The sequence below is a fragment of the Ursus americanus genome, chromosome 16 (assembly GCF_024610735.1).
Source record: "Ursus americanus isolate L20-20 chromosome 16, mUrsAme1.1.p, whole genome shotgun sequence".
Classification (NCBI taxonomy): Eukaryota; Metazoa; Chordata; class Mammalia; order Carnivora; family Ursidae; genus Ursus; species Ursus americanus.
In genome coordinates, this window is record NC_142142.1 from 7,453,699 (window position 1) to 7,476,365 (window position 22,667).

Genomic DNA, 22,667 nt, shown 5'->3' on the forward strand with positions numbered 1-22,667 from the left:
ACTGCCATAAAACCCAGCCATTTCACTCTGAAAAGAAAAATACACAAATGCTCAAAGATTTGTATATGAATGCTCACAGCAATTTTATTCACAATAGCCAAAAACTGGAAACAAACCAAAAAAGTCCATCAACAGTGAATAATAAACAAAATTACATGATGTAACTATACAACAGAATACTATGTAGCAAAAGAAAGCAAATTACTGATATACGTAACTACATGGATAAATCTTACATGCATTATGCTATGTGAAAGAAACCACGCCCAAGAATACACACTATACGATTTAACTTACAAGAAATTCTAGGAAATGCAAATTAATCTACAATAGCTCCTGAGCGGGGTGCCCGGGTGGCTCAGTCAGTTAAGCATCTGCCTTTGGCTGAGGTCATGATCCCAGAGTCCCAGGATGGAGCCCCATGTTGGGCTCCCTGCTGGGCGGGGAGTCTGCTTCTTCCTCTCCCTCTGCCCCTCCCCCTACTCCTTCTCTCTCTCTCTCTAATAAAATCTAAAAAAAAAAAAAAAAAAAAAAGTTCCTGAGCCAAGGTGAAGGGAAACCTGGACTGTAAAGAAGCAAGCAGAAACTTTGAGGAGTGATGGAACTGCTCTGTATTTTGATTATGGCAGCTTTTTATAGGTGTACACATCTGTCAAAACACTTTTTACTTTAAATAGAGTTTACTGGACATAAATCACACCTAAGCAAAGTTTACTTAAAAGAAAACTGAAAAAAATAAAATAAAATAAATAAACTGCTCTTGGGAGAACTGACCTCAACCCAAGCTATGTAAGACTACCACAGACGATGCTCCTTTGAATATGAGCTTACAATCCAAACCTACTACATACTTGAAGAAACAATTCACCATGGACAAGAGTCAGTTAAAACAAATGGCAGGAGTATACCCCTAAAAACTTCAGAAAATTGAACAACATGATAGAGACTACAAGTTTATTTAAAATTATTATATGAATTGAAAACATGAGACAAAAACAAGATACCATGGAAAAACAAAGCGGCAGATTTAAAAATGAACCAAAGAGTACTTCTAAAAACGAAAAAGTTAGCTAATGAAGATAAGAACTCACAGCACCTGGGTGGCTCAGTCAGTTGAGCAATGGACTCTTGATCTCAGCTCAGGGTCATAAGATTGAGCTCTCATCAGGCTCTGCACTGGGTGTGGAGTCTGCTTAAGATTCTCTCTCTTCCTCTCCCTCTGCCCCTCCCGCCCTTAAAAAAAATACACACACACACACAAAGTAAATTAGTTCTAGCTGAAGAGTAAATTAGTGTGCAAGGAGATAGATTTAAAGATATAACCCAGAGGTAACACAAAAAGAGATGGAATTATGAAAGATAAGAAGAGATGTGGAGGACAGAATTTAAAAAGTCCAACATAAGTTAAATATGGGATCTGGGAGAGGCACTATTTAAAAAGGGAATGACTGTGAATTTTTACAAAATTTATGCAAAGTATGAAATCTTAGATTGAGGAATCACTATAAGCTTCCAGTAGGATACAATTAAATCCACACCATGTAATGAAACTGTAGAACACAAACAATAAGATCTTCAAAACAACCAGAGAAAAATGTAGGTTACCTACAACAAAATGATAGTTAAATTGAGAGCACAGTTCTCAGAGTAACAACAAAAAGCCAGAATTTCAGTAAAATAACATTTTCAAAGTGCTGAGAGAAAAGAATTGGAAGCTCAGTACCCAGCTAAACTATCAATACTGAAGAGGAAATAAAGATGTTTCCACACAGAGTGTTTACCACTAACTGACCCTCACTGAAGAAAACAGCTGAAGGATATATTCATCTATTTAACACAAAAGGAATAAAATGCAAGAAAGAATGGTGAAAAAAACCAAACAGTAAGTATATAAGGGTAAAATGAAATTAATCACTGACAGCACAAAACTTTATACTGTTAGAATACAAGAACAATTATTATTACTTAGAATTCTTCAACATTGAAATGGACTGCCTTTGGGAGCAGTCTCATCATTGGAAGTGCTCATTTTAATTTCGGACAACACCTTTTGCTACGTTTAGTATAACACTGGGTAAGAGACTGAAATAAACGACCCCCAACATACTTACTGACCACAGGGTTAACGCCTATCAATTAGACACAGCTGTCAAAACATTCCCCCCAATCAGCTGTTTAGCCACCTGTGGCAGGGCTCCCCCCCCATCCTAACTGTTCTAGAACTCAGGTACTAGTTCTAAGGCATTCTTCTCACTTCCATATTTCATAAATAAAAAGGAACATTCTAAATAGAAACGTTTTTTATATGAGCTTTCAGGTAAGATCTTCTAGCTTTGGGGAGTACACCTTTGGCATTAGATTAAGAATCAGGCATTACAATTAGTCTTCATTTGCTTGAACTTGGGCCAAGAAAAGAGTACTTTGGATGATTTTACAGAGAATTATGAGCTTCTTCCTCTACAAAGAGAACCATACAGGAACAGAGAGGGAGGGAACAAATACACTCATCCCTGCGGATGAAAAGCTACATTACTCGGTCTGAATGTTCCCTCTGGGTTCCCATATATTCACAGCAGTAAAGACCTCCACAAGGTAGCCACAATTCCCTTATCACCAAGGTTTCTGCCCATCACAGAGTAACACACTTGACATTCCAGAACTTTGGAAGTAACAACACACACCAGAGAAAGGGAAACATGGATTAAAGCAAGTAAATATCACGTTTTTAGAAGGCAGTGCGATTCCAGGCAAAAAGAATACAGAGGTTCAAAAGCCACTAAATGAATATGGGAAAGCCAGGCTCCTATTTCCTTTCAGTCCACGAAAGCTCATTCATTTCAAAGCACACGTTAATAGACACGACATGTTTCACTCATACCTGCCTAGGCATCAGGATACGGGGACAAAAGACACCGTCTCTACCTAGAAGGGCAAACATGCACACACTCTTCCAATACCAGATGAGAAGCACTCCCCTGGGGCATAGGCGAGGGAGGACACCCAGAGGAGGCAGCATCAAGCCAGTTAACGCTCTTTCCCACCCACAACCTTCACACAGTAACTTACAGTCATATATTTGTACATTCCAAGATGCTTCCATGAAACAACTTAACTGATTTGACTCTCAGAACAACCCCAAGAAGTAGGTAAGGCAGGTAAGTTCATCGTTCACGTATGGAAAGTGAGGCTCAAAATCAATTAGGTGGCTCGTCCAAGACAACGCGCACCCCCACACAGTCCCTTACCCCCCCTTATTTAAGCCAACCATGCACTAGCTATGTAATCCTGACCAAGTACACATTATAAAATACCTCCGTTTTTCCCCACCTGTAATAATAGGACAATTAGGAATATTTAAAAAATGATCCATGTAAAGGGTGTGGCACAATGTCTGAAACGTAGCCGGTGCTCGGAAAATGTTTACTACTAGTACTACTACTGCTATTGTTAACAATAATAGGCGGAGACTTCCCTGGGACTTCTGGATTGCAAGCATTTCAGGAACACGCACTAACTGCCCCCCCCCCCACCCCGGTCGTAGACAGAATTCCACGGACACGCCCCCAAACAGACCCTCCCCCTAGGCACGCCGGCACCTCCCCCCCGCGAATGCCCCCCTCCTCTCAAACCTTACCCCCGATAGATTCTCCCCAGAGTAGATTATGAAGGAGGCCTTCCGCTCGCACCCGCCTCTCCAGCACCCCCTTTAGGCCCGGACATCCCTGCGGGCGCCCAGACTGAACGCCAGCCGCGGGCCCGCGCCGGTTACCTGGCCGCGCGCTCCCGCTCCGCCTCACGCTTCCACAGGATCGTCTTTGGTGCGGGCTCGCGCCAGCGCTGTGAGCGCACAATTAGTTTAAACTATGGCCCCGCCCCCTCGCGCCACCCTCTGATTGGCCCCGGTCGGTTGGAGTCTCACGCAAGGGCACGCTTGAGGACCCGGGAAAAGGAAGTGTGAGGACCACTGGGAAGAGAGAAGGGGTGTCGCTATTTCCGGACCCGGCCTGGACTTGAGAGCAAAGAAAACTACAAATCCCAGCACACCCCGCGGCTTTGGAGCCCCGCCCCTGGCGAACTACAGCTCCCGGTAGGCATCGCGGCAGCACTTACGGTGTGTAGCCGGGATGCGGTGGTGAAGGTAGTTACCATGGAGTTACGCTGAGTAACCCTGAGGTAGTGGGACGCCGAGGCTGGAGGGAAAGCAACTGCGGGTGAGTCGGGCGGGAAAACAGGAAATTCGTTCTAGGGGACTATTCGCTCTCTATGGAGAGATTAAGGAATTTCCCTCTCGGGGACCTGAGAACCCCCCCCGCACACCCTCTTACCCCCTGTCACAATGAACAAGACACAACATCCATACGGAATAGACCGGGGGAGGGCAGGGAAGGGCGACGAGATACATAACCACACGGATTTGGGGGCGTTTAAGAACATCTCCTATCACAAACCTGGGACGCACTAAAACGGATGCCTCAAATCCCTGACAGTGGGAGGTCTGAAACACTCAGAAAATGGATTGTTTTTTCCTCTGATGATGAACTGAGACCTCTTCAAGACGTGGGAGTAGAATTAGAGTAAATCACGGGCTCTAATACTGTAGATGTATGGGGCTTGACTTGTCTCTTTCAAGCAGGAAGTTGTCAGGGTACAGCCTCCTCAGAGTCAGCAGCATCTGCCCACACACACTCATTAGGGGTCCTGCCCCTAAATTACCTCTTCTCCCTACACCTCCCCTATGGTCCGCTTCTCCTAGCTCTGTGGTTAGAGTTTGATTCCTTTTACAGTCTTCATGACAGATTACATTTGGCAACTTAGCACAGCACCTTCACATTCAGTCTCTCGTTTGAGTTTTGTTGAGTCAAGGATATTTATCCCCCTTTTACAGATTGGAAAACTGAAACCCAAAGAGGAGCAGCGACGTGCCCAAGGCCACATACCAAGTCAGTAACAGCTTAGGACCATACCCCAGTTCGCTAACTTCCAGCCAAGTCACTAACGAGTTTACAGCCTGTCTAGCTTAAGGACTTGTTCCAAGGAGTAGTTAAACTGCCCAGGACAGCAGCTAGGTTGAATCTTAAGCTTCCCTGTGGCAGCTGAGAATATAACCTCCCAGAATACAGTAGATTATATGCGGCCAACTTTTCTTGACATTCTTTGATTTTTCTTCCACCTGTAGCCCATAAACAGAAACCCTCTCTAGGCCAGGCCATTCAGTCTCCTATCAGATCTCATCTGATTACTCCTCAAGGCTTCCTGTGCCATCATATTGCTATTTACCTGAGAGACAGAAGAAGTAGGCTAACAATAAATCAAATTCCAATTGTTAGTAATTTCCAAAAACAGAAAACAAATTTTCATCAATGTGGATTGGTTAAAGTTACATTAACTTAATAAGGTAGGATACACATAAATTCTATTCAATAGTCTGCAGTTACTAAAAAAGGGTGAGTACAGGGGTACCTCGCTGGTTCAGTCAGTAGAGTGTGCCACTCTTGATCTCAGGGTCATGAGTTCAAGCCCCCTACCGGGCATAGAGCCTACTTTAAGATGGGAGAGGGGGAGGGGGGTGGGGTTTGCCTGAGTGTCTCAGTTGGTTAAGCATCTGACTCTTGATTTCAGTTCAGGTCATGATCTCAGGGCCATGGGATTAAACCCCACGTCAGACTCCCCACTGAGGGGGTCTCTCCCTCTGCCCCTCCCCACACTCACATGTGAGAGCCCTCTCTCTCAATAAATCTAAAAAAAGGGGGGGGAGAATAAATGAGTACAGAGAATACAACTTATACAACTGCTTCGGTGTATTACTATTAGCACCTGCTGCAGGACATACGATAGCTCTCAAGATAGGTTTGTCTCCCTTTTACAGATGAGGAAACAGTCTGTGATAAAATTTTGTTCAAAGTACAGTAGGGGCATGTATTGGTTAACAAACCATTCAAAATCATAGTGACTTAAAAAGTATTTATTATTGCTTCCGAGTCTCTAAGTCAGCCATATGTTTCTTCTGGTCTCGGTTGGGCTCATTCATGCGCCTGCAGGCACCTGCAACTATCCTGAACTTGACTTGGTGCAGGCTGGCTATTGGCTAGTCTATGATGGCCTCAGCTGGGAACAGTAACTCTCTGCAAGTATCTCGCCTGCACATGTTTCTCACATCCCTCTAGTAGGGTAGCCATTTTCTCTTAGCACAGGCAAAGAGCAAGAGGGCAAGCCCTCTCTTTAAGCTTTCTGTTTGCTTCATGTTTACCAACATCCCATTGGCCAAAGCAAGTCACACGACTGAGCCCAGCATCAGAGTGGAACTACAGAGTTATAGGGCAAAAGAGATACCTGGGAGACCAGGAAGAGGAATAATCAAGGGAATCAATCTACCACAGAACACATTGATCAATTTTATCCAGAAAGACAGGCTTCATCAAAGAGGGTACACTAGGCCTGAGTATTAAAACGAGCAGATTCACTAAGCCGGCAGCTGTGTCTTAGAACTGGATGCAGGCTGGTTTGCCACAATAAATGGAAACCTAGCAGGCCTTTCTGTGCTATGACAGACAGGGTTCTATTATTTGTTATCTTGGCTTCATTCCTTCTGGTCAGGCACAGGGCAGCAGGCACTCCATAAATGTTTGCAGAATTGAATTGAGTTTCTTACTGTGAATGAGGTGTGGACTGAAATAGCTGAACCTGGGAGCCAATTGTTAGAAAGAGCAGCTTACCATCAACACTAGCAAAACAGAAAAGCTTGTATTTGGCAGTTTCTCATTCATTCCTCCCACAAACATTTCTTGAGTGCCTGTTGTAAGCCAGGTTCTGTGTCAGATGATGAATAAGACACAGTGCTAGCTCACAGCCTGGGCTACTATTTAAATGGAGAAGAGTAACAACTGTTTCCAACTGGCAAATTTATCTAACTACGGGGGGGTTCCATTCTTAATACTAACTCATCCAGAAAAATGCATCAGGAGCTGGGATGACACAAAGTCCGAAGTTCTTAGGAACTGCACTGAGTTAGGTTCTCTGACGGTCAAGGAAACTAATGGTAAAATTCTGCCCTTAAATATTTTAAGCTAAAATCCGTGTCCAGTGGTACAGAACTCTGGGGTCCCAACACAGGACTTTGAGAAAAGTATCCAGTCTTGCTTAAAGGCATCAAACCTGTTGTAGGAGCTCTAGTGGAGTGAGCTTCTCTGTCTAGGTGAGAACACAGCCAGGTTCCTCTATTTCCGGAAAAGCCTGTGTTCTTTGTTGTCTGTATATTTGATACCTAAAAGATGCAGGTCTCCCTAATCAACAATCTGTGCTCACCAGGCCAGTCCTGATTTGACAGAGAATTCAACTGTGAAGTGACTCAGGGTGGCACTTCCACAAAGCTCAGTTGAGACTGCTGCTTTTTGAGAGGAAGACATTCACTTTCCATTCCTCTACACGTTAAATCACCAGAAAAGGAAATTACTCGAACTGTATTCAGCTTAAGCTGAATTATAAACTATCAGGTCCATGATTTTTAAGAGAAATTCATTTTAAGAAAATGTGTGGATTTCATTTTCTGCATATAATCTATTTGCTTCTTTGAATCAAATGAGAACTGCATATCCTAAGGTTTCCCTTTTTACTGTGGCTGTCAGGAATTTCAGAGATAACATAGGCCAGTTCTTAATTCCATGGTACAGGTCTTTCTCTTCCTTTAGTCTGCCTTCTGATCTTTCTCTTCCATGTTTCCATTTCCTACATCTGCCCCGTCGGTCTGGTAGCCACTAGTCACCTGTGGCTGTTGAGCACTTGACAGGTAGCTTGTCCAAATTGGGATGTATCAAGTATCTCAATTACTAATAGCAATTATATGTTGAATATTATTTTGGATATATTGGGTTAAATAAAATATATTAAGCTTTACCTGTTTCCTTTGACTTTTCTTTTTATGGCTACTAGAAAATTTTAAGTAACATATGTGAAAAAATTATGCATATGGCTTGCCTTTGCAGTGTTCATTATATTTCAGTTGGACAGCTCCATTCTATAAATTATCCTGTTTTATGAGTGTATTGTTATAAACTACCTCAAATCCTTTTGGAAAGCAGGTGAAGTAGTGAGCAAAGGAGGTGACAGCAGTGGATGAAGTGAGGAAGAGGAGGTTGACTGGGACATGTCCTTGTCAGTCTGTGTGTCTTTTGTTTGTATCTGTCACATACAAAACCCCTTGGTAAAGTGTGTTTTCAGCTTTCTTCTTCCCAGGTGAGTAGTATTCTCGTGGCTTTCCCCAGTCTCTTGAAAATTTCTCTGCTTTACTTGAGCTAAAAAATTGGAAAGGATCTGATAAGACAAATCACACCACGTTGTAAATGACTGATAACATTGTGTTCACCCCTCTCAGGGGTATTTCCATTTTAACAGGGAACAATCCCTGAACCCAAAGGAATGAATCCCTAATGGTGGAGTTTCAGGCATTGGTGACAGGTGAGTGAGTGAGGTAGACTCTGGTTTTATGTGTATGTGCTTATATACGTAGGAGTACATTCGGGATGTGGCTGAAAGTAGGGTCTTTGGACGGAAAGGAAATGGGGCTGACAGACAAGCTGAGCAGAGAAGGTAGCAAATCCCCAGCTGGGTCAGACTGGCAAAGGGCTGTCAGACACCAGATCCAATGCAGGCCCTCAGGGGGTTGTTAAGCAATAGAATAGTCCAGTTGATGTCACGGGAGTATAGGTACCAAGACAGCCTCCATGGTAACTACTGTGGCGTGGCACAAAGGGCCTCAGAGTAGGATTCAGGAGTCTATGATTGCAGCCCACACTGACTCATTGGCTTAACTCTGGGCAAGTGCTTTCACCCTGGGGTCTCGTTTCTTTGTGTGGAAAGTAGAAATGGGTGTTAAAACTATCAATGAGCTCTAAGGGATGTAAAGGTGCTCTGAGAAGTAGGAAATACCCTACAAATGCAAGGAATGGTGATTACTATCTTAAAACAGAAATGCAGCCAAGCAAGCCTGGAGTGGTGGAGGGTAGAAAGTAAGGGTGCAGGGCTCTGGGGATACCTGGAAGCCTAAGCCCCTTGTACCTGGAACACCAGCCCTTCTCTATCGCCCCCAGGCTGAACCCGGACTCCCAGGGCCAATGCTTACACCTGACAAATGATGGCCTGAGCTATGAGCAAACAGGACTATATGAACACTTCGGTGCAAGAGCCCCCTCTTGACTACTCCTTCCGAAGCATCCACGTGATCCAAGGTCAGCCCACAGAGCACAGCACTCCACTCACCATGGCAACAGGCTGGGTACGGTCCCTAGGGAGATACCAGTCTTCTGCTTAAGAGCCTAAAAAGAGTCTCCCCGTGTGCTTGCAGATTTTTTTTGTTGTTGTTTTTTGAGAGGAGTAGGGGGTAAGGAGGTGGCAGGAGTGGAAGGGGTAATTGATCATCTTCAAAAGAATCCAGGCTACAGCAGTAAAGTCAGGTGGAAGAAAACTGGGAAACCAGTTTATCAGCCAATGGTTTTATTCTCCTGTTTTTACCTGAAGAGAGGAAAAAATGAATGAAAACACAGGCAGAACTCTATCTCCTCTGAGGACACAAGCCTATTCTGATCACTGGTAAAGCATGCAGGGCCTCATTATTAACAACTGACATGTTTCCGGTTTAAATATTTATTGATAAATATCTTATACTCATTCCAGTCCTATCCAAGTTTATTCCATCATCACCCACAATTTTTGCAGGTTCTAGCACTGCCCACGCTCATTCCCATTTTATTATCCAGTGTCTTTGTAAATACTCTTCAGGAAGGGACAGAGGGTAGCTCTTAGCAGTATCATATTCTCAGAGGAATATGCTTCTTCCCAAGGAAGTTCTGTCCCTGGCTTTTGCTGTCTGGCTTCTCATAAATGCACAGTACTCCTGCTCTTACAGAACACATGCTGGTATCCACATATACTAGACCCGGGATCTGGCTTTGCTTTTCTCTCATAGGCAACTGGTGGCTACTTTTAAGCTCAGGAAGAAAACAAATAGTTATCCAGGAGGTACTAGCCCTGGCTTGAGTTTGGGATACTACTGGGTTTGCACCAGCCACAGTGGTAACTCCTATTCTCCCAGGAGCACACACCCACCTACTATGATCTTTATTTACCGTGCACAGCATCCTTCTGATTGATGTAGTCTGTTTCACAAGGGTTTTAGCTGTAATGGTCCTGTACAAGACAGCTGAGGTGACAGATGAGGGAAGTGAGGCTCCTGCCTACCCCGGGAATTCCCAGCTCTGAGCGGGGAAATAGAGCTTTGCACTCTGTGGAACCTTCAAAATGAGGGGAGAAACAATCTACAACCACGGGTAACTCCGCAGCACAAACCATGGCCCAAACAGATGCCCTCTCCTTCATTCACTGGTGAAATATTTACTGAGCACGTACCATTTAGGAAGCACACGTCTATATATACATGCCAGGCAGGCATGGTGCTCCTTGCCGTGTCTTGTAAGGAGGGGAACAGGAGAAGCACAACCAAGCCCTAAAGGCCAGTCCCCTCAGTTTCCCCAGCACTTGTGGAAAGAGTCTGGGGGTACTTGATAGACTATTTGCTAAAGTAATCAGTTGATGGATTATAGATTCTGAAATGGCAGGGACTTTAGACCATATCCAACCCATAGTCCCCTAACTTCTGCTCATGAACCCAGTGTTAAGGGAGTCCACTACGAGACACACCAACCCCTTCCATTATAGGGTGAGGGGTGATGTGAGGAAGTTATCAAAATAACGCCCACCCTCTAGGGACACATGGAAAAGCTGTGTGGCAACCCCCCAGAGATATGAAGACGGGATCACATTTTCTCGGGTCTTCCTGGGGCTAAACACTTCCCAGTTCTTTGGGCACTGATCTCTGTGGTCCATTGCCCAGACCTGCCTTGGCCTACTCTGAACAGCTTCAACAGATCCTCAAGCAACGCAGTACCCTGGTGGAGTCTGAAGGGAACAAGAACCCGCAGCAATGGGATACCCCATTCCATTCTTGATACCGGCCGCCCGGATGGGAGCCTCAAGTTTCAGGCAACACAGCCCCACCAGTGGCTACTCCTGAGCCGGAGATCCGCCCATGCTTAGCGGCATTCCCCAAGCTGCTGCCTCACCAGGCTGGGTGCTAATCTATCTGTGGGTTTGTTTTAACCCTAACTTTTACTCAGCTGTGTCATTTCATTGGGGGTTCTCAGGATATGTGGGGGTGGGGGGAGGATTAGGAGTTTATTTATGAGCTGGAGTACTCTGCTCCCGTGCCCTTCTGCCACCTCCCCCCAGCCTCGGGCCGGACTGTGGATCGTGCTCACTCCGGCACTGAGGCAGAGGGCCACCTGGTGGACGCTGCCTGACCTGCAGCTGAGGAGAGGAAGTGAACACTGGGTGGAGGTGGGAGAGAGGAAGTGTGTCCAGTAAGAGCTGAGGGGAGTGAAGACAGCTGGGCAGCTTCAGCAAATCCTCAACACTTCCTTCCCCGCAGGCAGCTTTAGACAAGTAATGAGAGGCTTAGGGGCAAGAGGAAAAATACAGTCCCTTCAGCCATAGCTCGTATCTGGTTCTGGCTCTGCCACTATGAGTCCGGGCAGGGCCCATCCTCTCTCCACCTCATCTGTCAAAGTGTGGGGGTCTACACAGATGGTTTGTTAAAATCCCTGTTTTCCCTATCCTTTCTCCTCCTTGGCCAAACGTTCTGAGGGTGTTGTTTACGCTACCTGCTTAGATTTCCTTACCCTTCTGTTCACTCTTGAACTCAGTCCAATCTAGCTTCTGTCCCCAGGCCCATTGGAACAGGCTTCACCGAGGTCACCAGGGGCTTGAGTTGCCAAAATTACTTTTCAGTCCTTATTTCCCTGAAATTGACTCCTATAAACTATGGACTCCCTGAGCATCTATAAAATTATCTTCTTGTGGTTCTCCCTCCCTGTCTTTCCCTCATTACTCATTATTAATAGACTTCCCTTCCTCCTTGTCCCTCTTCTCTACCCTCACTCTCCAAGTAGAATCTCCTCTATTTCTCTAACTTGTAGCCTTCTATGCTAATGATTCTCGTCTGACTCCTGAGCTTCAGAGCTTCATATCCAACTGCCTGCTTGGCTTCTCCACCTTTTTGTTACAGGAACCTCAGACACACACCAAGGCTAAGCCTGAACTCCTCACCTTTCCAACCCTGGTTTGTCTTTTTCTAATTCCTTATCAGTCCCCTAAACAAGAAACTGGGCACCACCCTTGATTATTCTTTTACCCTTACATCCAGTCAACCGTGAAGTCATGCTGATTTTCTCTCCCTCTCATGTCTTGCTTGGATGACTGAAAGAGCCCCGCTGTCTTCCAGTCCCACTCACTCTCTTTAATCCATCTCCACGCTAAAGCTTCAGAATGATCTTTCTGCAATGAAAGATTTGGATCATCTCCTTTGCTTAAACCCTCCAGTGACTTCCCATCACCTACAGAATAAAGCCCAAAATACCCTGCCTGGCACTCAAGGCTCCTTGGCTTTTTCCTGCTTGCCACCCCTCGTGCAGTGCACGCATACACGCCATTTCACACCTCTGCGCCTCTGCTTGTGTGGTTCCACCCTCTGCTTGGTTAAGGTCTCCTAATCCACTGAGCTCCATCTCAGGTTTCAACTTCCCTGAGTTCCCAGACTAAGCTAGGAGTCCTTCATGATTCCGTCGCTATCACATTGCCAGTTTGTTTTCATCCTGCCTGTGTGAGCTCCTCCGAGGCACAAACATCTGCTTCATCCCTGCCCCGTTACTCATCCAGAGCTTGGCACAGACCATCTCCCGTTTTGTTTACCACTATACATCCAATATCTGGCACGTTCACAGTTGCTCAGCAGTAATGCGAGAGAGAGGACGTCAGAGGGTGTTGTACGGAAGGGAATGCTACAGCCCTACCAGAGGATAATTCTAGATTTTGTGCTATAATCATCTTGGTTCAAGCCTGATGATTCTAGTTCTTAGTTTCCGTAACGTGGGAGTGACTTTGCCTCCCCCGCCCCCAACAGGGGTGGTGTATAGAGAACCCAATGATATGACAGACGTGAGAGGACTATGTGACTCAAACCAAGAATTTGGGGTGGGAAGTCTTTGACCCTTAGTCCAAGTTTACTTGGACTCCTGGGGCCTGTGTGACGGGGTCCTGAACTGACAGTGGGTAGAGTCACACTAGACTCAAGCATGAGGCTATGGTCCTGCCAGCCCCTCCAGCTAGAGCTTAGGCTATAAATCCTCCCAGCTCTGTCCCTTCCCACCCCTAAGAGAGAAAAGCAAAGATGATAACCCACATCTCACTTTGTCCCCTCAGACCTGACGAGCGAGGAGCCACGGACAGGGCTACGACCGCTAAGGCACTCAAAGTCCGGGAAGTCACTGACCCAGGCCCTGTGGCTGAACAACAATGTCCTCAATGACCTGAGAGACTTCAGCCATGTGGTGTCACTGCTGCTGGAGCATCCGGAGAACCTGGCCTGGATCGACCTGTCCTTCAACGACCTGACTTCCATTGACCCTGTGAGTCCCCAGCCCTAAGCGGCCAGTCAGGGTGGGCCTGACGCCACCTTGTCCAGCCCCTGGCCTCTCTCCCTCCCACCCATCAACCAGGAAGTAGTGAGGCAGTACGTGGCTGTGGGCTCAGACAGACGTCGGTTCAAATCCTAGGTTTGTCTCTTACTGTGGGACTCTGGGCAAGATATCCAACCTTTCAAAATCTCAGCCTCCCTGTCTGAAAAATGGGGAGCATGGGCCCCCACAAAACATAAAAGGTTTTGTGACGATTAAATGAGAATTATGAAAGCCAACTGGCACGTAGCAGGCTGGAGTAACATAACAGCTTTTGTTATCAGGCACCCACTGTGCTCTGTGCTGAGTTCTTCCGTGTAAGAGGTAGGTAAAGTACAGCGCTTATTTTCCATGAACTCAGACTCAAGTTTTAAGAAATAAACACAACTGACCCTTTCTTGTCCAGGATCCCTATCAGAGGGAAAAAGCAGCCAGAGCAGGAGTTGGAAACTGTTACCCAGGTTGCAGTGATCTCAATTTAACTATTTTGAAAGCTTCTCTTCTGTACCTAGTGTGATGCTCTCTATCCCTGTCCCCTATTGTGGAAGAATCTTAGATCACCAAAGCTAAAACAGTCTTCAGTGTAGGGGCAACTGAGGCTCAGGGGTAAGCAGGAGAGCCCAGTCATCTGGCAAGTTAGTGGCTGTGCTGGGCCCCAGGCTGATACCTCCCGCCCCTCAGATCACAGCTCTATGTCAATGTGATACCCCTGTACCCCTCTGGAGTTAAATGAAAAGTAGGTCAGAGTTATCCAGAATGGCTTGCAGGGGGGTGGCGTAGACTGGAAAGCAAGTTGTTTCCCAAACTCTTCCTTCTTTGCCCACAAGTCAGTCCTGAGCACAGATCCAGGGCCCTGTCCATCCTGGCTTTCGGTTTCCTTCCCCCAACAGGTCCTGACAACTTTCTTCAACCTCAGTGTACTCTATCTCCATGGCAACAGCATCCAGCGCCTGGGAGAGGTCAACAAGCTGGCTGTCCTCCCGCGGCTCCGGAGCTTGACACTCCATGGGAACCCCATAGAGGAAGAGAAGGGGTATAGGTAAGTGCCCTGGCCCTGAAGCTGGGCTCCCCTATGGAAAGGAGGGGGGAGAGAAGAAATCCAACACCATTGTGCTGCGAAGCTGGGACAGAGAAGGGACTGGAGACCTTTAGGCATGTCTTACACTCCATCAGGGGAAACTGTCCCCTCCAAATTATACTTAGGTCCCTCCATTCCTTGCAGTTAGGGGAGATAGCAGCAACTGGTGGAGGGGGAAGGAGGTTCTAGTGGGGGGCTGGCCCCCACCCCAAGTCTTCCCCACAGGCAATATGTGCTGTGCACCCTGCCACGTATCACCACATTCGACTTCAGTGGAGTCACCAAAGCAGACCGTGCCACAGCTGAAGTGTGGAAACGCATGAACATCAAGCCCAAGAAGGTCCGGATCAAGCAGAATGCACTCTGAGGTTGTTCCCAGGGCACCAGCAGTCCTAAAGGCCCGAGGATGGTCAGTTTGGTTTAACAATAAACGATCTGAGCAGTTGAGCAGATGTGAAGTCATCTGTGCCACGTAAAAACGTCGTCTGACTCAGGCAATTGTCAGTAGCTCCAATCCTACTTCGCCGAAAGAGGGAGGCAGTGGAGGGAAAGGCCTATTGGCCTGGAACGCAGGGGACCTGGTTTACTGTATGGCCTTGAGAAACTTACCTAATCTCTCTGGGCCCTTTTTTTTACTCTTCAATTCAGATACTCCTGGGGTTAGAGCTGCTTCACAGAGCTCTAAGTTTCTGTGGAGATGCCTCAGAGAAGATGATAGGCTGTGATCTCTGAATCCCCCCCCCACTTCAATCAGATCAGAGTAGTTTTATATGCTGGTGTTCTGCTTGAGATTTCATTTGATAAAAAGAATCTTCTGCTTGAAAACAGTGGCTTGCTGTCTCCATATCAAGTATCCTTGGACTGCCTTTACCCCCCGACCCTGGGCTTGCTGGTAATTCCACTGAACCTGAGGCAGGGGCCCCAACAGTGACAGCTGCCTCGGATTCAAGTTTGTTCAGCTTTGACAGTATTCCCATCACTGGAGAAGGGACAAGCAGTCTCATCCAATCTGAGGTTAGCCCAGGCCAAGTTCCAGCTAAGACCTGGGAACCCTGAACCCTTATCTCCTGGATTCCTCTCAATGCTCCTGGAAGACATGCCCCTCCGTGCCCCTCCCCCATCTCACTGCTCACAGACCAGTAGTACTAGGGTGGTGATCAGGACAGAGGGGCTGCAACCAGCACACAGATGAATACACTTCCTTTATCGAGGGCGACAAACCAAAACAAAACCCCAAGACCCCAAACATGTAAAAACCCAGGGTGCTAGAAATACAAACTCAATTCATTCAAATTCAAGCTCGCCCAGACCCTGGTCACAAACCCTAGTAAGGTGCATGTGAGCACCAAATTGGGGAGAGGGGGACAGGGGTGAGGCCAAGAGAAAGGGTGGGAAGGGCGCCTCCACAGGCCCCCTAGGGATCACCCTCACAGTGGTACCTCCACCTTCCCAGTGACAGTGAAGACCTACTAGGCCCTAACCTTTGATCCCCACCCCTTCCCTGGCCAGGGCTTTGAATGCCAGTCCCAAATGGTTCTGCCCTCCCTTGCTCCGTCCTCACTTGCTCAGGCTTCCAGCCTCACTCTTCTCCTCCTCCACGCTCTTCTCTGTGATTAGTAGCAGGTTAGGGTACTGTTGTGAGCCGCAGTGAGGCTGGGGGCCAGGGGAGGCAGGGTGGAGACGGGGTGAAGAGAGGAGAAGAGCTGTCCGAGGATCCCTCTCTTCATGGGATCCCAAACTGTACAACCAGCTCCTCTTTTGCGTCCACTCGGATCTGAGAAAGTGCACTGTAGGCATAAGCAGCTATCCTGGAGACCTGAGACAGAGGGGCCAGGGACGAAAGGAAGAGAGAGAGGCAGTGAGAAGGGAGATCCGGAAAGCCGGGGAGAGGGATTGGGTGGCGAGAGAGGAGGGGACAGTGGGGGACAGGAAGCCGAAGAGAAAGGCAGGGACGGGAAAGATGGCAAAGAACAAAGGGGAGAAAGAGAATAAAGGTGGAAAGGAGAAGATACAAAGTATGAGAGGTGAGAGTGAATGGGGCACTCGAGCTACCAAGCTCCCTAACTCCATTTCCCTACCGCCTCTGAGACAGAGAGGGTGAACCCTCTGCCACAGCCGGGGCCGTGAGGGAAGGGCAGGCAGGGGCGGGCCCAGGGGTGGCTCACCTGCTGCAAGTCGGAGAAGGGGATGGGCTCGCTGGCCAGCACTTGGTGGGGCTGACTGGTGAGAGACGGCAGCGGCGGCAGCTTCTTCCAGTGGGTCAGGCTGCTGCTCAGCACAGCCAAACGGGTGCTGGCCAAGAGGACGGATGGGGGTGGGCGGTCAGGCCACTCTGCTCCGCGCAGCCCAGCCCCGGCAAGCCTCGCTCCCTCGGGCCAGAGAAGCAGGGTGATGGGCACCTCCGCTCACCACAAACTCGCTCCGGGCCCACCTCCCTCAGCCTCCGCACCCTTGAGGGCCACGGGGCAAACAGGGCTGACATGAACATCTGCTGGGGTACCGGAGAGATCTGTTGTCAGTCTCCGGGGCTGCACCCGAACAACAAGCCTGGACTGGGGCTCAGGCTCCAAAGCTAGGTAAGGGAAGGAGGGGCAGAGAGGAGCCCAAGTAGCTGGGGTGGGGGGGCGGCCGAAGCTGGCCAGGTCTCACCTGTACTGCCTTGCCCGGTCCATGTACTCATGCTGCTCCATGCCCTGGGAGTCCGCGGCAGACACGTCAATGATGTTGCTTTGGGGAGAGGAGGCAGAGGGAACATGACAGGTGCTTCAAGAGGGACACACAGGATTCACTGCCAAGTGCCAACTCCAGGGCTATCTGACACCAGTGTCCCTGCCTGCCCACTGGAGCAGGGCTGGGCCCAGAGGCACCTCTTGCCGCTGACTTTTTCCCATCCCCCATGTCCTGGGCCCAGTCCCTCTATCCCATCCTTTAACATGGACGGAGAAGCTCTGCCCAGGCTTGGTCCTGTGGTGCTCACCTGGCTGTCTTAGCAAGGATGGAGGAGAGCAGGGCCTGCTCATCTGTGCGAGTGGGAGGCAGGCTGTGGTAGTTGGGCTCAGCTCCATTGAGGGCTTTGGTAGGGGGGCTGCTAGGGTCCAGCAGCAGCTTCCGTTCCTCTCGGTCCTAGGAGAGGCCGTGGGGGAGAAGTCAGCCCTGGAGCCTTTAGTCCAACACCTGCCTTTCCTGGGCTCCTCTCTCAGCCCAGCTCTGAACTTTAAGCACCAAAAAATATCATAAGTGGCTAAGTGTATGGAATGTCAGCTAAGGCTCAATCCTGCCTGCCCCTGGGAGCTCAGCTGAGCTGGTGGTCTGGGACGAATCAAAGTGGAACCAAGCAGTGCTAGAGGCCCTAAAAAGATGGACAAAGGCACAAAGCATGTATTCAGTAACAGCTCTAGAACTGATGCAGGTCAAGGGCCTAAGAATGGCACTCCTGATCCCCCAGACAATTCTATTCCTCGTATAATGTCGGGGCAGGAGTCCCAGCCTCTGGGTCACACAGTCCCAGTGTGCCCCCTTCTTGAGGGCAGGTCCCTTATAATCTCAGGTGTTCACTCTCCTCTGATGCTCTCTTTGTATACGACTCCCAGAACCAAACTTGGTGCAGCTGATGAAGCCCAACCTGACAGTGGAGCTGTTCCCTTGGTCACCACGCCACCACACCTCTAGTATTGTGCTTTTGCTCGTTTTCAGTAGTCCTGTTACTGCTAGCCTGTGCTGACAATCACAAGCCCCAGAACTAACCTAGGGCCAGACCAAGTCTCCCTGGTCCCTCACAATTCTGTGTGTATTTCTCCTCGTCCTTATCTACTGCAATCTCTCTGGGTACGACCCTGCCTTGAGCCCATCCGCCGCGAATCCCTGCTGGCTCTGTGTCAGCTACAAATTGGGTAAGCAAACCTGCTGGGTATCTATCCAAGCTGTGAAGAGCAAGGGTGCCCAGGACAAAGCCAAGGACAAGGGGCCCATCCTGCCTATTGCTGACTCACAACCTGCAGTGCCAGACCACCAGTGCTCCACTCCAGGCCGCTCTCAGTTCCTACCACAGACATTCCCACTGTGGGCTCGCGGCCTGGCCACAACTCCACGACGCTCCTTACAGAGGGCCACTTCCCCCTGCCTGCCTGCCCCACCCTAGGCAGGCCCAGCCTTTTCACAATACTCTTCCTTCTCAAGCCTAGGTTGCCCAAGTGTTCCCAGTTCCCAAAACCATGAGACAGGAGCTGTGGGATTCTGCCCTATCACCTCCCAACTCCTCGACACAGCCCCTCCTCCTTAAAACACATGCTCAGTATTAAAGGTCTAGAAAAACAAAATGCTTGCCAAAGACCTAACTATCTCAAAGGAAAGCTGGCTCCATAATGAACCCTGAGTTTGCTTCCTGTGTGTCATCCTTCTCCCAGCCCTACTTGAGACAGATCTTCCTGCAGGACGGGGCAGTTTCCCCCCCCATCAGGGGTTCTTCAAGAACAAGGTTGTTTTCCTGAGACCTAGACTCCCAGAAGAGGCCAGGCTACCCACATCAGCGTGGACAAATAACGTCGCCCCACCCCCAAAAGGCCAAACGCAGCGTGGAGGAGGTTTTTCACACCAAGGTCTGTCCCTGAGTCAGTGTCAACCCAGGAGTCAGGATTTCACTGTCTACCGTAGCACACACACATATATGTGGCCTGCCCATGACTAGCCACCTGGTCTATGGGCACAGCTGAAAGAGACAGCTTGGCCCAATGGATAAAGCACATGGCTTGGTATCAAGACACCACAGCTAAGGCCCTACTCAGCTCTGTATCCTTGGCTAAGTCACTTAGTCTCTCTGAACTTTTTCTTGCCTTTAAATACATAACCTGTGCCTATATGACAAACGTTTGGCAAAAATCAAATGAAAGAACTATAAAGGCCCTTGAAAAATGAGTCATACAATGTTTTAATTAAAATAAAGGAGCAGAGATGAGAGTGGGAAAGGGGCGTGTCCAAGAACTGAGAGGGGGACTCTGAAATAGTGAATGATATGGCAGAGACTTTTGCCACATGAAGCCTTAAATCACCCAACAGTGATCGAGCACCATTCTAGGGGTTAGAAACAGAAGTGAGAGCCTGTCAAGCAGCTGCAATTCAGGAGAGCAGCAAGCCCAGTTCTCCCAACAAGAAGCTGGTATCCTTTCTTAGAAGGCACTAACCCTTCTTGACTCATTCCTTGCAAGGGTCTGTATTACTCTTTTGTGGACAATTTCCAACTATGCCACAGTTTTCCCAGTAGGCAGGAATACTGTCTTCTCTAGGAGTCTGGGATGAAGTGAGGGGTAGTGGGCAGGAGGTATGCCTAACATAAAGCATAAGAAATAAGAGTATGTGTTCATTGAGTGTTTGGGAAATTAATGAGACCCAGGAGCCACTCATACAAATGCATTTTCCTAATCTTAAGTCCTTAATCCAAAATAGGTTCATGTGAGTCACTGGGGAAGGACCTACTTCCCAAATACCAGTAACAGAATCCATTTCTGTGACCATCTTCCCCACCAGACTGTGAGCTACTTGCTGAAATCTTTCCATCGTGTCTTTGTCTAGAACGTGTTGAAATGTACAATCCAGGCTTAGAGACAATCAAAAAGGTGAGTGGCCAAGAGCTTGAGACTTCATCCTCAGGAAGGTCTCCCCACTCCTAAAAGGAGATCAAGCAGGCAGGCAGGGTTTAAGGTGTGGGGAGAAGTGAGAATGCACCAAGGGGAAGAGGGAGAATTTAAAACTGCACAGGTTTCTCAGCCTAATCCGTTGTGCAACAGGATCAGATCTACAGTCAAATTCCCAGGACAGGCACCCCTCTAGCTGAAGGAACCTTCAAGCCCCAAGCAAAAACTGCACTGAGGCAGGCCAAACTGAGCTCCCCATCCCGTGTCTCTAATACAATCCAGCCAAGGCGGAAACCCACTTTGTAGCTTCCCAAACAACTTCCCACACGTCTCGATGTCCTCATTGTCTCTATTAAATTCTTCACTGGTCAACTCAAATGCCACCTACTTCCAGAGGCCTTCTCTGACCCCAAACCAGCAGTGACCTTCCTTCTCCAACCCCAGGGGCTGACAGCATACACAAATTCCTGATTTACGTCAGGACAAACGAACTCTGAGCCTCAGCTTACCCGTCTCTAGAATGGATTCACAAAGCCCGCTCATACAAGCGCAGAAAAAGCACAGGAAGCTGGAAAGACAGTGTTTCCCAGAGACCTAGACTGAGGATCCTAAAGCTATAAAAGTTTAAGGGTAGGATAAGATGAAAGGGGCGGGAGCGAGCGGGACAGTCGTCTGCCTGCACACCCCAATGCGGAGACTGTAGAGAAAGCTGGGGCTTTAACAGGGGTAGGATCCCGGCCGGACGTCCCCTCTGTAATCTGTCCCCTCCCGGCCTCCGTACTATATGAGCCCCGCATTCCCGCTCTTCTGCATGTTTTCTTCTGGGCCCCACGACCCAGTCTCTCAACCCTCATTCCCGAGCCTCGCCCGCCGCGGCCGCACCTGGTCCGAGTCCTCGTTCTCGCTGCTGTAGCAGCACCCCATGGCCGGGGTCGGGCCGGGCACTCAGGCCGCGCCGAGGAGGGACGGCGTCCGTCGGGAGCCCTTCCGGTCACATGACCCGTAGCTGCATCCAGCAAGCAGCCACCCGCCTCCCCGCCTATCCCTTCCCAGAGCAGGGCCGCTGCCGCTGCAACCCCGGCTTCCGGCCCCGCCTCCACCGCGTGATCATAGCCAACCAATGGGAAGCCTCACCTCGCTTGACAAACCGCGAGACACGTGATGCGATGACAGGGAGGGGCGAATCACATGACTTCAGCCTCAGCCCAGTCTTGGAGCTCGAGTCTTCTTCCACAGGCTCTAGAGGTCCTAGTACTATATGGTCGCGTGGCTGCCAGGGTGCCTTTCTGGGCCAGTGAGCGAACTTGTACCAAATGCCATCATGATTTGCTCTTAAATGCTATGCGAGGGGCGAGTGGGATTGAGGTCCGACGCTCCTAGAGCACACAAGTCTCTGTGTACAAACATTGGACACAGATGCCCAGCCCCCAGTCGGGGGACGCATAGAGTGTGGCGCCCAACGGAGCTCTCAGCCTGGACTGGGGATCGGAAACTTACTGGAAGAAAAGCCCTTATTCCTGCACAAACCCAAGCGGAGCAGAGCTCAATCCTGGAAGAGATAGAGGCCACCTCACAGGCTTTGCCCTAACGCGTTTCTCTTCCATCTTGCTGGTCTGTTTGCAGCAACCATAGTAGTCTAACACACAATGCTCTTTTCTTAGAACCATCCCATATCTTCCCTTGGACGCTGAACACAGGTCCAAGTCTGTCGTTCAAGATCTTGCAGAGCCTCTCACCTGTCTCCCATTCCAGCATCTGGGTCGTGGGGGCTGGTAGTGATGGTGGTGGTAGTGCAGGGATTGGAGTGATGCCTCATCAGCCATAAGAAAATATTTGCAGTTTCCTGACTGACCTCCTGGACTTCCCACATGTAGTCTGGCACACTGTCTCCCCACCAGGTCTGTCTTCTGTCTTCAAGCCTCACTACAAACAGTAATCTCCTGATTGCCATCTTCGATCCCATTATTTGGGCATCTCCAGCTCCCTGTGCTTAATCCCTACCCATGTCGATTCCTTCATTTATCGAATCAAAAATTACTGAGTGTCTGGGGCGCCTGGGTGGCACAGCGGTTAAGCGTCTGCCTTCGGCTCAGGGAGTGATCCCGGCGTTATGGGATCGAGCCCCACATCAGGCTCCTCCGCTATGAGCCTGCTTCTTCCTCTCCCACTCCCCATGCTTGTGTTCCCTCTCTCGCTGGCTGTCTCTATCTCTGTTGAATAAATAAAATCTTAAAAAAAAATTACTGAGTGTCTGTGTTGTGCCATACATTGTTTTGTCTAGATACATAGCAGTTCACAAAATAGCCCAAAGTCCCTGTGTCCATGGAGCACTGCATTATGTTTTATTCTCCATTTCTGGATCAGTCTCTTCCTCCAAACTTCCTGGAAGAAGGGCACAAGATC

The 22,667-nt window shown here is 48.7% G+C and overlaps 3 protein-coding genes across 8 annotated transcripts in view; 1 reads left to right on the plus strand and 2 right to left on the minus strand.

The window, feature by feature from the left end:
- Positions 1-3,865, minus strand: part of NUMA1 (nuclear mitotic apparatus protein 1) — a 65,017-nt gene extending 61,152 nt beyond the window's left edge. Inside the window, exon 1 of one of the 2 annotated variants that reach the window (XM_045782756.2) lies at positions 3,770-3,865. The gene's annotated coding sequence lies outside the window, so the exon portion shown is untranslated. Of the gene's footprint in view, positions 1-3,634; positions 3,714-3,769 lie in introns of those variants that run through there. The other variant, XM_045782760.2, reaches the window with a different exon arrangement.
- Positions 3,866-4,080: 215 nt separating this feature from the next.
- Positions 4,081-15,084, plus strand: LRRC51 (leucine rich repeat containing 51). Of its 4 annotated transcripts, XM_087868117.1 has the most exons (7): positions 4,082-4,211; positions 4,886-4,940; positions 8,369-8,451; positions 9,084-9,221; positions 13,306-13,511; positions 14,450-14,598; positions 14,863-15,084. In XM_087868117.1, the coding sequence occupies exons 4-7, from the start codon at positions 9,140-9,142 to the stop codon at positions 15,002-15,004; spliced, it is 579 nt and encodes a 192-aa protein (XP_087724243.1). In that variant the 5' UTR covers positions 4,082-4,211; positions 4,886-4,940; positions 8,369-8,451; positions 9,084-9,139; the 3' UTR covers positions 15,005-15,084. The 4 variants fall into 4 exon arrangements, with proteins under 4 accessions (XP_087724245.1, XP_087724243.1, XP_087724242.1 ...); XM_087868119.1 differs by lacking the exon at positions 9,084-9,221 and having other exon boundaries at positions 4,081-4,211; XM_087868116.1 differs by lacking the exon at positions 4,886-4,940 and having other exon boundaries at positions 4,083-4,211.
- Positions 15,085-15,820: 736 nt separating this feature from the next.
- On the minus strand, positions 15,821-21,315 carry LAMTOR1 (late endosomal/lysosomal adaptor, MAPK and MTOR activator 1). 2 transcript variants are annotated; one of them, XM_045782782.2, is made up of 5 exons: positions 21,147-21,315; positions 17,615-17,760; positions 17,287-17,364; positions 16,803-16,929; positions 15,821-16,453 (listed from the first exon to the last, which is right to left on the minus strand). In XM_045782782.2, the coding sequence occupies exons 1-5, from the start codon at positions 21,186-21,188 to the stop codon at positions 16,361-16,363; spliced, it is 486 nt and encodes a 161-aa protein (XP_045638738.1). In that variant the 5' UTR covers positions 21,189-21,315; the 3' UTR covers positions 15,821-16,360. The 2 variants fall into 2 exon arrangements, with proteins under 2 accessions (XP_045638738.1, XP_087724247.1); XM_087868121.1 differs by lacking the exon at positions 21,147-21,315 and adding an exon at positions 20,107-20,305.
- Positions 21,316-22,667: the final 1,352 nt, after the last annotated feature.